The sequence below is a fragment of the Osmerus eperlanus genome, chromosome 7, assembly GCF_963692335.1.
Source record: "Osmerus eperlanus chromosome 7, fOsmEpe2.1, whole genome shotgun sequence".
NCBI classification, from domain to species: Eukaryota; Metazoa; Chordata; class Actinopteri; order Osmeriformes; family Osmeridae; genus Osmerus; species Osmerus eperlanus.
The window spans coordinates 14258142-14271393 of NC_085024.1; the positions used below are offsets into that span (position 1 = coordinate 14258142).

General features: G+C 52.0%; 1 protein-coding gene across 2 annotated transcripts in view; it reads left to right on the forward strand.

Moving 5' to 3' along the window:
- The window catches only part of me1 (malic enzyme 1, NADP(+)-dependent, cytosolic), a 40990-nt gene that overhangs the window by 22895 nt on the left and 4843 nt on the right, over positions 1-13252 (forward strand). For both annotated transcript variants that reach the window (XM_062465065.1, XM_062465066.1), the window contains exons 4-6: positions 7621-7696; positions 8084-8245; positions 11839-11942. In XM_062465065.1, coding sequence (XP_062321049.1) covers positions 7621-7696; positions 8084-8245; positions 11839-11942 — 342 coding nt within the window. The remainder of the gene's footprint in view (positions 1-7620; positions 7697-8083; positions 8246-11838; positions 11943-13252) is intronic.

Consider the following 13252-nt stretch of genomic DNA (forward strand, 5'->3'; position numbering starts at 1 on the left):
TCCCTCAGTAAATCCCTCTCTCTTTCTGGAAGAGAAAAGGGGACCTATGAACTGGTTGCTGAGTTAAATATGGTGCTTTATGGAATGCCCCATGTTGGCAAGTGTCAGTGTCCAAAGTTTTATTACGTTTTAATGATGTGACTTTTTTGTATAGTTATTTCAATAGCGGAAGGGCATAAGACAGTTATATTTCCAGAACAGTGTACATTGATATAAAATAATATTTTTAAGTTTTAACAAGTTTTATGTCTCTCATAGTGGATGTTGGTATGCGAGTGCGTCTTTTTATATGCATGCACATCTGTGTGTGTGTGTACCGTGACGCCAGAGCAGATGTGGGAGTGTGTATAAGCAGTGTTTGGCTGGGACTCCAGCCAGCTCTTATCCAGGCATTAGAGACAGGTTTAAACCAGCGACCTGCTCTGCCACCCCCCCCCCCTGTCCCTGTGTGCCTTGTAAAGGCCAGGTGTGGATTGTTTGTGTTTGGATTTAACAAACGACCGCACGCGAGTTGCAGTTCTAAACGGTAGTGGCTGTGAACAGGTCACCCACTCACGCACAAGGCCCGGGCCGTCTGGACCCGTCCAGCTGTGCCTTCCCCCTACGATGGGTTGGGGGATAAAAACCACTCAAAACAAACACTCCCTTCCAAGCTTCATTGCACACTGTCTCTGTGTGTGTCTCTCTAAATCGTTTGAGCACATACTCGCAACAGAGCTGACCTTTTTTAGGCCGTAGTCAAAAACGTCATGAGAGGCCCCGTACGACATACTCCTGGCATGCGGAGCACACAGGGAGAGGACTTGCGTGTTGTTCCTGGTTCCAACACGGCTTTCCTGGCGTGTCGTCTGAGTGTGCCAATCACGTGATGCCAGCCCACATGAACAATCAGAGGCGTGTCTGGACTCTGATTAGACAACAGCTTCATTAGCTTAGGAACATATTACGATGCCAGGGCCAGCTCACTGAGAGCCTGTAAAGCCTCCATACCCATACCCTTATGGTGAGAATCATTTCCTCCACTGGAACCAGGTGTTGCCCAGTCCTCCGGTGCCCAGGCCCAGCACAGCTTGCTAGTACCTCAGTGTACCCAATCTAAACCGCACTCACCTCAGTGAGCTGCATCCCCATATCCCTCATACTAACAGCAAGAGGTCCTCTGTGTCTCTGTAGAAACTGTGTTGCAGCCAAACGCTCTTCTCCAGCCAGTTGTAATAATATGCTCTGCGTGGCAGTCGGATCCTGATTCCCACAATCCCTCACACTGTGGGAAAGACAAATGAGGAGATGAGAGATAAGATTATATAGTAGATGATGAGGGGGGAGATGGAGGTCAAGAGTTGGGAAAGGATGAGTGAGTGAGAAGACAAGACGTGAAGAGGTCTTTTTGGCCTTTATGTCTTATCTTTGATTGGGACAGTGAAATGGTGACAGGAAAGAGAGGGGAGAGAGAGGGAGAGAGAGGGATAGAGACAGAGAGAGGGGGAGACATGCAGGAAATAGCCTGCACTGCAATTGAACCCGGGCCCCTACACTAAGGCCTTAGCCTGAGTGTTGCGTGCTCCTATCCCTAAATGTCAAGTCAGGAGATAAGAACACACGAGACAAGGAGTAAAGATGAGTTGGTAGATGTAAAGTGAGGAGTAGTTAGTAGGTTAGGGAGTGCTGTGTATGGTACAGCACCAGTTCCAACTTTTTCAGGCTTGCGTTACTCCATTACGTTAACTGTGTCATGGACATGGATGTGTCGTGTCACGGCTGAAGCATCCCATACTAAAGTTTTTATGGCTGTTTCATGTCATTGCTCCATCAAGACCCTCAGACAGGAGTGTTTTAATTGGCTGCAATAGTTGCCCCGACAACTTCATGACCGTGATTTAGCTTAGACGTGTTGGTGGCACCACCCCTTTTAGAGAGCCCCTTTACCTTTGACCCTGATCTCTGACCCCATGTGACCCTACTGGAGCTCTGAGTGATCGCCTGGGCCTGAAACCCAGACTCTCCTGCTAAGCTCTAGTGTCTGTGTCTTGGAGAGGCAATAGTCTGCTATGTACAGGAGATGTGTTTGGGTGTGAAGTCATAAAAGATGTTTGTCTCCATCTCTGGGGTGTCTTATGGTCAAACTGTCTCATTCTCTGAGCTTTTGTCCCGGCTGTCTCTCAGTGGACACTCAGGAATCCACTCGGCTCTGCTCTAAACCTGATCCCAGATCTGTCTGCAGAGGCGTCCGAGAGATCAGAGCGCCTCATAAATCACAGCTCCTCGCACAGGGATGGTGATCCAATACTCTCTCTGCTTCTCTCTCTCTCTCACTCTCTCTCTCTCTCTCACCACTCCTTCTCACTCTCCTCTCTCCTCTCTATCTCTCCTCTCCTCTCCTCTCTCTCATACTCCCTCTCTCTCTCCTTCCTCTCTCTCTCCTCTCACACTCTCTCTCTCTCCTCTCTCCTCTCTCTCTCCTCTCTCTCTCTCATCCTCTCTCTCTCTCTCTCTCTCTCTCTCTCTCTCTCTCTCCTCTCTCTCTCTCTCTCTCTCTCTCTCATCTCTCTCATCTCTCTCTCTCTCTCTCTCTCTCTCTCTCTCTCTCTCTCTCTCTCTCTCTGCTCTCTCTATCTCTCACTCTTTGCCTCTGCCTCACTCTCACTCCGACCTGGCTTTTCTCCGTTGCCAATCTCCATCACCACCTTACTCCTCCGTCTCGCATCCCTTCCCATTTTCGTCTCCCTCTTTGTGTCTGAGAAACTGGACAACCTGAACCGCCTCGCAGTCCGGATATCCAGCTGGCCGTTGCCGTCTGGCTGACTCACTGGCTCCTACGGTATGGCAGTTGGCTGTAGATCACAGGACCTGCTCTCCCTCTCGCCCCCTCCGTATGTTTGTTTGCATGCATGAATCACTCTACTCGGAACACACATATTTTTTTTTTTTCCGGGGCTCTTGTCGGCCGAGGTGATGATTGTCACGTCAAACTAGGCGTGCGGTCTCCGTGCCAACTCACCTCCTCAGCTCAGCTCTCCTCCGCTCCTTTGCTCTCCTTGCCTCTTCCCCTCCCAGGGGTGTGGGGTTATTATGGGTTGTAATTTTCCTAGGTCTTGAATTGGAATCGTCTCTCTTGGTAGGTTTTATGGGAAGGCCCACTGGGAATCCTTCTCATGCAATGGAATCCTGTCTGACGCTAGGACTATGCACAGTGTGGGTGGGTGTGTGTGTGTGTGGGGGGTGTATATACCGTAGTGGGGGGTGCACTGCCTCGGCAGACTGAGAGAGAGACAGGGGCTCACGTTCATCCAGCTCCTCTCTGTCTCCATCCCCTTCTCCTTCCTCAGGGCTGTGCTGCAGATTTAGACTCTTTTGATGTTGCTCTGTTCCGTTGTTATAACTTATTTTTAAACGGGCATATGTGCGTCACAACCGGCCTGGCAGTGCCTTGGCTGGGCAGTGCCAATGTCCTGCCTTCCTCTGGCTCTCCCTCCATCCCTCTGCCCCTCTCCTCCCTCCTCCAGCACAGTTGATCCACTGCACAGCCGTGCTGGTCTGGCAGGTCTGACTTAGCATTAGCTCTGGCTGCTTAGCGCTGAGAGGAAGGACAGCGCGAGCTGACTTCTCCAGATGGTTGAACCTCCTGTCCCTCTCTCTAGCTCTTAGCTCATGAAATACCACTCCGAGAGGGAAGAGGCAGAGAGCTGAAACCAGCGACCTCATGGCACAAATATTGTCCCGTCAGTCCTTTTTTCTGCAGCGCGCGGTCAGATACCACATCCAGCAGTACGCATGACTCTCTCTCCCTCTTTCTCTCTCTCTGACTCTCTCTCTCTCCCTCTTTCTCTCTCTCTCTCTGACTCTCTCCCTCTTTCTCTCTCTCTCGTCTGTCTGTCTCTCTCTGTCCGTCTCTCTGTCTGATTATCGTGACTACTCAGGCAGGCGTGCAGGCTATCAGGCAGACTGTAAGTCATTCAGGCTGGTCAGCGTGTGCCTTAGCCCCACTCGACCCCACGCTGCTCTCTTTCCACTCTATTGGTCGAAGCAAACGGCTGATTGATATTCAACACAAACCCGAAGCCGTCCAGGAACCACAGCCAGGCCCCCCGGGGAGCCTCTGGCCCCCGTGGCTGGCAGATGGAGCTCTGAGGGTCTGGTCCCAGCCTGGGCCGGGTCAGAAGGTCTGGAGCAGACTGGGTTTGGATCCGTCCTGTCACATCTGCCCTGTCACAAACTCGATTACTTTCTTCCTGTTTCTCTGTGTGTTCTTCTGTTTCCTTCCTTCCATCTCGACTGTTGTCTTCTGTGGAGAAGGCCCCCGTAAACACCCTGAAACTTATTGGAATGACACATTCAGTACCCTGGAGGCCAGTGACTCTTCCAGGATTGTCATCTGTGGTTTAGATCATTCCAGACATGTCTGATGAGAACCAGAGACGTCTCATCTTGTTTATGTTCATGTCAAGTTCGGATTCTGCAGTTAGCTGTACAGGCGCTGTACAAGGCCCACTCGAAGGCATTTAAGTTCATGTTGGAACTAGGCCACTCTTTGAATGACTTTGTTCATGTTGGAACCAGGCCTCCATTTGAAGGACACTTATGTTCATGTTGGAACCAGGCTACTGTCTAATTTATTCATGATTTATTCAGCCGGGTTCCACTAAATCAACAACTGTGCTTAATCACAAAGTTGACCAAGGGTAGAGGGAGTCTGGGTTTATGACATTGTGTAATACAGCTTACTGGGGTCCTGCATGTCTGTCTTGTATGTCTCTCTCTGTAGCAGTAATATTGGAGTGCAAAGTCTCTTGTTTTTCCACTGAATCATTGGCATCGGCACATACTGTATAAACACACACCTACACACACACACACACACACATTGATGTGAGTGAACTTGCGGCCCAGTTCTGCACATGTAGCAAGCTTCTATTACATCACTGTGGACAGTATGGATGTCTCTCTTATCTCTTGACAGCTTCCCAGTGTAGGGTTACTACCACACTAGTGTGTGTGTGTGTGTGTGTTATGTAAGCCCCCCCGGTTGCATAACCCCTCCAGGACTGCAGCAGTGACTGAGCCGACGAAGGTAATGAGAAAGTAATGTCTTGAACCCGAGCAGGTAGGAGGCAGCCATGACAGCAGTAGTTGACTGACTGCTCCAACTGTTAACCCTCCACTCCAGATGTGGAGAGTGGAGACGAACTGTCCCAGAGAGGGGAAACCCTCCCTGGGCTTGGAAAATATCACATTTCCCTTTCTACAATCAATACCAGAAGCAGGACCCAATGTGTGTGTGTGAGGCTTGATGTCACCCCTATGTGTGTGTCTGACTACCTGCTTCCTGCCTTGTAGAATCACCTCGCACTCCTTCCTCCGGGGGACATTCCAGAATGTTCCATACACAAGCTTGTTTGGTTTGACTTGTATCTTAAAACCTTTGACCTCCCCAGGCTGCAGGCCAGGTGTGGCAGTGTGACAGCCCTGTCGTCAGCAGCTTATGTAACAGCCCCGGAGCCTTGGTGAGGGTTGTGTGGCATCCAGCAACCGGATGTGTTCTGGCTGAGCGACTGGGTTTCTCCTGGGCAGAGTGTGTTGTTAAGGCTGTGGGTCAGTGAGCTGGCTGGAGCTAAGCTCTCCCCGGTGGCTGGCTGCTGTTCCAGGTCAGGGGAAGGAGCAGCTCCGACTTCCTCAGGACCGTACCACCTCCCTGAGGGGCGTTTGGCTGCTCTGCCTCTGGCCTTCCCCTGCTCCAAGGGCTTCTAGTGGGCTGTGAGTCAGCGCCAGGAGTGCAGATGTCTGATCATCAGAACCTGGCAGAAGCCCATCTCCCTTTTATTTCTCCCTCCCCTTCCCACTTCCTCCTCTCTCCCCTTATCTCTCTCTCTCTCTCTCTCTTGTCTCTCTCTCTCTCTTGTCTCTCGTCTCTCTGAGGGACGCCGCCTGCTTTATTTGCTCAACTTCTGCCCACTGGGGTCAGCGGTCAATCCCCTCACGGCAGCCATCACGATAGGACATGCCTCTATGTCCTGATGCTCTTCCTCTGCCTGTCTCTAGATGTGCACATGCTGCAGGTCATCCCATTTCTCATACATGGATCCAAACAGCTGTGCAAATGCCACACAGACTATGTCAATGTTCCAGTGAAGGCAGGCCTGCAGAAGGGCCTCTGCTGGCTGTGGAGCCCCGGGGCGTGTTGACCTGCTCTGAGGGGGCCCAGGGGCCCCTGACGCGGGCCATCATGTGGCCCAAGGTTGGTGTCTCTTCACTGGAGACACGTGGACCTGGCTACTCTTTAGTCAGCGGACACACACACACACATTGCCATGCTATGGAAACTACCGTGGCTTAACCATGGGGTTTCTCCTCGGGTAAACGTCAGCTCTGCATGGGGTCACCGCTGCTTAGCGGGCTCCAAGGGTCAGGCGGTGCTGAGGAACCTGAGCTGGTGAATCTTGGTCCTGTTGGCACCACATGTGAGTCGGAGCGTGCTCATCCGACACCGGAGACTTCTTGGACCTCACAGCTATCAGAGAGGATAGTTTATACGACACTTTTACGCGGCCGTCTGTGTTCTGCTCTGGCGTCCCTGCCGGACGGGGAGTGCGTGTGTGCAGGGAGGAGTGGAGGAGGGTCCGACCTGTCACCGCTCATCATGACTTTATTAGCTGACTCTACAAATAGTCCTGTTTTTATTGTCTCTCTGACACACACATGGAGCTGGGCTCTCCCCTTCAGGACCAGATGGGTTGACCCCCGCCCCCCCCCCCGCACCTCCCCTCCTCCGCTCTCCTCTGCTCCCCCCTCTCCGCCATCCTTCTCCTCTCCAAGGACCCCTTTCCTCTCCTTCTCTCCAGGAACCCTCACCCCATGGTGTTTCATGGGGTGTCTCATGGGGTTCCAGGGTTCCTGGATGTCCATCCATTGTGGGTTCACTCCTGGGGCCCCTGGCACATCTGCCAGGGGCCGGAGGGAGGGAGGGATAGTGTGCGGAGGGGTCTAGTCCAAACCCCATAGGGAGTTTCCTAGGTCCAGATACGCTGTGCATTCTGGGATAGGAGAATGTTGATTGAAACAAAGACCCAGGCATCAAACAGCCTGTGAAGTCTAGAGGTCTCCCTGGGCCTACTCAGGTACCAGTCTGATGGTAAATTCAGGATTTAGCAAGGAAAACACTGTCTTTTTTTTTACTGTGTATGGAGGGAGCAGAGCTTTGTGTGTCTGTCTCCCAGTTTTTCAGATTGTCTCTCTTAAGTCTCTCTTTCTATCTGACCATCTCTATATCAAACAGACTCTCTAACACAACTGTATCAACTGTCTCCTTCTCTCTCTGCCTGTCTGTCCATCTGACCACCTCTCTCTCTCTCTCTCTCTCTCTCTCTCTCTCTCTCTCTCTCTCTCGCTCTCGCTCTCGCTCTCGCTCTCGCTCTCGCTCTCGCTCTCGCTCTCGCTCTCGCTCTCGCTCTCGCTCTCGCTCTCGCTCTCGCTCTCGCTCTCGCTCTCGCTCTCGCTCTCGCTCTCGCTCTCGCTCGCGCTCGCGCTCGCGCTCGCGCTCGCGCTCTCTCTCGCGCTCTCTCTCGCTCTCTCTCTCTCTCTCTCTCTCTCTCTCTCTCTCTCTCTCTGTGTGTGTGTCTGCTCCAGGGGTCTCTTCATCACCATCCATGACCGCCATCACATCTCCACCATGCTGCAGAGCTGGCCCGAGCTAGACATACGGGTATGTACTCCCTCCACCAGATGGCACTGTCTCTCCCCCCTCCCCTCTGCTCTCCCCTTGTCTTGTTCCAGAGCAGAGCCAACACACACACACAGATGAGCCTAATGTGCTTTGGCACGTTTTATGTCATATATCCCATAAAACAAAAGTCCCCCAGTGACAACAGAGGAGTATTAATAGGCTCGTTAAGCCAATGACGTCATGTCCCGGGGCGGGGACAGAGTGTTGTGGTACACGCTCGTTAAAAGGGCCGTGGGAGAGTGGACTGTGTTGGCCAATCAGGATGCCAGGCTGGCCCCCAGTGGCCAGGCTGTTACGCAATCTCTAGCTCCACAGCTCCCGATGTGTTTGTTTTGTTGATTAACCTGACGTGTGTGTGTGTTCCAGGCGGTGTGTGTGACGGACGGGGAGCGTATCCTGGGTCTGGGGGACCTGGGCTGCTATGGCATGGGCATCCCTGTGGGCAAGCTGGCCCTCTACACCGCCTGCGGTGGCATGCCACCCCAGCAGTGTCTGCCCGTCATGCTGGACGTGGGCACAGACAACCAGGTAACACACACACACACACACTAACACACAGACTCACACACTAACACACACAGGTGATATGAGAGCTGGGAAATGCCAGCTGGAACAGACTCCATCACCAGGTTTTAAACGTGCCAACGTTCCCACCCAACCTGCCACCCCCCCCACCCCCCCCCCACACACACACACACACACACACATACACAACACTGAGCCAGACTCCCAGAGGTTCTCACACACTCTACATCCAGGTAGGCGTTATGGTCGGGTGAGGTCAGCTGCCTCCGCCCTGCCAGCTGGGAAAGCACCTCGCCAGCTGCCTGCCGGCGAGCACTGCCAGCCAGCGCTGCTCCGTTGGTGTCTGGTCACTCTTGATGGTTCTCCCTGTCGCCCCCCCCCCCCAGTGCTATAGCCCTCCCCAGATGATCTTAGCTTAAGAGGCCAGAATATGGCAGGGTGTCACGTGTGTGTGTGTGTGTGTGTTCACAGTCCTAAACGGACACAGCCTAAGAATAGTCTGGCTGTGTACACATCTGTATATACACACTCTGGGTCATCTACTATATGTAGACGTTGTGTGTGTACACATCTACACTGTGTCATCGACAATGTATGCTTGTACAGCCGTGGCCAAAAGTATTGGGAGCAACATACATTTTGTGTTTGCGAAGCTTGCTGGGCCTTGGCATAAAATGACTGCTAACATAATTTCAGTAAGTCTTATCATCAGCACAGTGGAAAGTGTGAACTAGTTCTAACCAGGTGAAATCACTCTCATCATTCTGATTGGATTTTAAGAGCAGATTGACTGCCGTAAAAGAGGGGACTATTTGCATATTGTAAATCTTCGCCCCAAAAAAGCTTTAAAAAATATTAAATGTGCCTTATTGTATTCCTGTATTCTATAGACGTCATGTGAAAACATTTTCCAGCAAAACACAGCAAAATTTGCAAAACACAACATTTGTCATTGCCAAAACTTGTGCTTCTGGTCCTGGTTACCAGTTTGAGTCCAGGTTCTGACTTGTGAGCCACAAAGGGATGGTGTAAAGAGGCTCCAGGTCCAGAGAGGATCAAGACAGCTTCAGGGTGTCCTGGTTCTGGTCGTTAACTGGCACTAGAACATTTGAACCCAGTTTTAACAAGCTGCCTCTGGCACAGTTAGATCTGCTGCTCTATGTCTGTGTCCTCAACCTACACTCTCTACTCTCTTCTGCCAAGAGGGGAAATAGCACTGTGTGTGTGTGTGTGTGTGAAACCAAGCTCTTTCTTACCTATTGACCTGGGGAGTCATTATGATTGTGCTGTGCTGTTGTGGTGCCAGACCTGAGCCTTGGCAGACTCAGAGGTGTGTTGAGTTTCTCTCTCCCTGTCTGGGGAAGTGCAGCCCTGTTGTTTTCCAAACCTGTAAACTAATAGCAGATGTGAAGCAGCAGGAGCTCGGAGAGAAGAGATTACACTCACAAACACAAACACTCAGGAATGACAAGTGTTTACAACAAGTGAAGCACATTCACCTTAAAAATCCCCTTAGCTCCCCCGACATAATCCGGACAAATACAAATCAGTCATCACCTTCAGAATGCCTACAGTCGTCAAACAAACACAGTGGCAGGGTTTGATTATGCAGACTAAAGGCTTGGCTGCAGCAGAGTTTTCCATGTGTGGGTTATTCTGAAGAGTTGACAGAACCAATAAGATGTAACCGGATGAATCAAGGCTGGAGGAGGGATGTGTGTGTGTTGGGGAGGGAGGGAGGGAGAAAGGCAGGGTGTCAGAGTTGGTGGAGACAGAGGGAGGATTGGGGTCTCTAGCCAGCAGTAACTAATAGCTGAAATGAGGGTTATTATGGGATTAGTTGTGTCCTTGGGACCAGCCTGGAGACTCTGCTCTGGGTCACGCTGACTCTGGGGTCGGCACCATGGAGACCTCCTCCTCTTTCTGCTCCAACCCTCACTTCCTGCAAGCCCCTCCAAGTTCACCCCTCCCCCTTATACCCACTGTCATTTATTTCCTTGCTTAGAGGGGTTTGTCTCTTGTGAAGTTGAAGGGTCAGATGAGCAGTAGTAGTGATCTGTAATATTCTCCTCTGGATTATGGATGTGGATTAGGAAACCAGAACTAATCCCACAGAGCTGTGGTACCTGCACATCTCACTCTGAATCTCCTAACTCACTCACTCACGCGCGCACACACACACACACACACTCCGTGTTGACAGAGACCGTCCTGGCAGAACTCTGGATGTTATCTCTTTCTCGTGTGTTTTGATCTCACCTGGAGTTACCTTAGTGACACACACACACACACACAGGAACACACACATGCAGGACTAAAAGCCGATGATGTCACCGTAGACAATGTGCCGTTTGTCTGACTGTTGGATGGGCTCTCTATGGCCAAAGTAGGAGAGTTCCCTCATAAAGGTCTCTGTGTACACAGACAGGACAGGGCCCTGAGTCGATGCAGACGCTCTGAGCTTTGAGATTGAGTGTGTGACTGAGAGAGTGAAGAGACCCCATCAAAGTGTTCAGATGATGGATTACCCCCCCCACACACACACACACACACACTTGGCCAGTGACCTGTGCTCATGATCCCTGTTCTGCCCTCTCCTCCACGTCCCTCTCATCTCCCCATCGCCGGGGGTACAGGGGTCAAAGGTCACCTTCAGCTTCTCTTCATGTGCTGGGCACCTGACTGAGAGAGGAGAGTCAGGGCAGCACAGCCGCACGCACCACAGGCCAACTGCTGACAGAACACAGGCCCGTCCCAGCCTACCTACTCACGCACTACAGGGCCACTTAGACTCTCCAGGCAGAACTGTCTCCAGGCGTTAGTCTGGACCTGTAAAATGATAGGTGGAGAGAGGTGGAGGAGGGCGCCATCTAAAAGGGAGGCCAACCAGGAGCCACCTCTCCCACCCTTATACTCTCTCTTTCCCTCTCTTTCGATCTCCCTCTCTCTGCCTCTGAGTATCACCTGATCAGGTCCAGCCAGTGGCATTTGAAACCTGAGTTGACCAGCAGGAGTCTGCTAGGAGTCTGCGCGGTTGGAGAACCACTCAAAAGGCTCTTGTGGATGAGCTCAGGTTTATAGGGACTGTTACTGAAGGTCTCTAACATACAAGGAGCGGTTTGAGGGGTTAGGGTTACAGGGTTGACAGTGACATATCTGCAGCTTCCATCACAGCAGACGGGATCATCTGCTCTGGGCCCCCTGGTCACACCTGCCTCCCATTACAGTGCCGGGCCTGTGTGTGTGTGTGTGTGTGGGGGGGGAAGGGGAGGGGAGGAGTGTTTTGTGTGCAGTCTGCGTTTAACGCTGTGTCACAGCAGTGGGAGTTCTGGTAGAAGTTGAGACGGGCATTATTAAAGCCGTAAGTAACCACAGCTTGAGATGAGGGGCAGAGTGTTGACGGAGGGAGGGGAGAAGGGGGGTGGAGGATCCTAGAACAACAACATGAAAAAGTAGTACCTACTGTGTACACACATAAACACTCTTAACACTTTCGAGTGTTATTTTAGTCCAACTCCCCCATCCATCTTTCTCTCTGTGTCTCTCTCTGTGTCTCTCTCTGTGTGTCTCTCTCTCTCTCTCTCTCTCTCTCTCAGGAACTGCTCAAGGACCCTCTGTACATCGGCCTGAGGCAGAAGAGGGTGAGGGGTGCGGCCTACGATGAGCTGCTGGATGAGTTCATGAAGGCAGTCACAGACCGGTAGGAACTGCTGTCTCTAAACACACACACACAAACAATTATGATGTTGGTCACTGAGAAGAGCCCCGAAGCAAGACTCCAGTGTGGCTTCCTAATACCAGAGTAACAACTCCTGGAGCTACAGGAACTACAGGGGTTTTTCTCCGAAAATGACGGAGCAGTGGAAAAAGGATGATTATGGGGTTGGAGAATGAATGAGTGATTACAGTCCTAGATCTTTTAATCATCTCTTTTCTAAGGGAACTGAGCAAGCGTTTTCCTCCACACAGAGTCAGGCACAAATCTGGGCCTAACTCTTAACTCTTAACTAGTCAGGTCAAGTTAACATCTCCCAGAATACCTTCTGCTGAAACCCAGAGGGCACAATCGTCCTTCCGCTAGTGTGCTGGGGGAATGTGCAGACAGAATGCGGACTGTGTTTCCGTTTCGTTTTTTTTATTAATGCAGAGGGGGCCGGTGGTGACTGAGAGATGCTGGGGGAAGGGGGAGGGGGGGAGGGGGCTAGGGTCGTGATTAGGAACTGCGTGGGGGAGAATACACAGAAGGATATGCAAACCACCACGGAGCGGTGACTGACCTGAGGAGTGTGTGTGTGGGTGGGTGTGTGTGTGTGAGAACTATACAGTACATGTGTGTGTGTGTGCACGTTCCCCTGCTCTTAGCCAGCTGTGTTTGGAGAGGACGCCCTCGTGCGTGACCTTCTGGGCAGAGGCCGCTGGTGGAGTGTGGTGCATGCTGGGTAACGGAACATTTCTGATGTCAGTGACCAACCGCCACAGAAGCGGACAGCGGGACGTCACTTAGAGGAGCGGGGGATAGTGGAGAGGCTTCTCCTCCTGGGAGAGAGAAGAGCATGGAGAGACTGCCCGAGGCGGGTGACCTCTGGTGAGATGGTGTCTCCTCGTGCCTGCAGCAGCACAATGGTGGCTGAGAGGAACAAAGGAGCAGTGTGTTAGACCAGGCGACGTCCCACAGATGGGTTTAACAGTCTGCCACAGACTCCTGCTCCCGGTGGAAGGAAAGCCTTGTCTCCTTTCCTCCTCCTCTCTCTTGGTCTCCTTTCCTCCTCCTCTCTCTTGGTCTCCTCTCCTCCTCCTCTCTTGGTCTCCTCTCCTCCTCCTCTCTTGGTCTCCTCTCCTCCTCCTCTCTCTTGGTCTCCTCTCCTCCTCCTCTCTCTTGGTCTCCTCTCCTCCTCCTCCTCTCTTGGTCTCCTCCTCCTCTCTTGGTCTCCTCTCCTCCTCCTCTCTTGGTCTCCTCCTCCTCCTCCTCTCTTGGTCTCCTCCTCCTCCTCTCTTGGTCTCCTCTCCTCC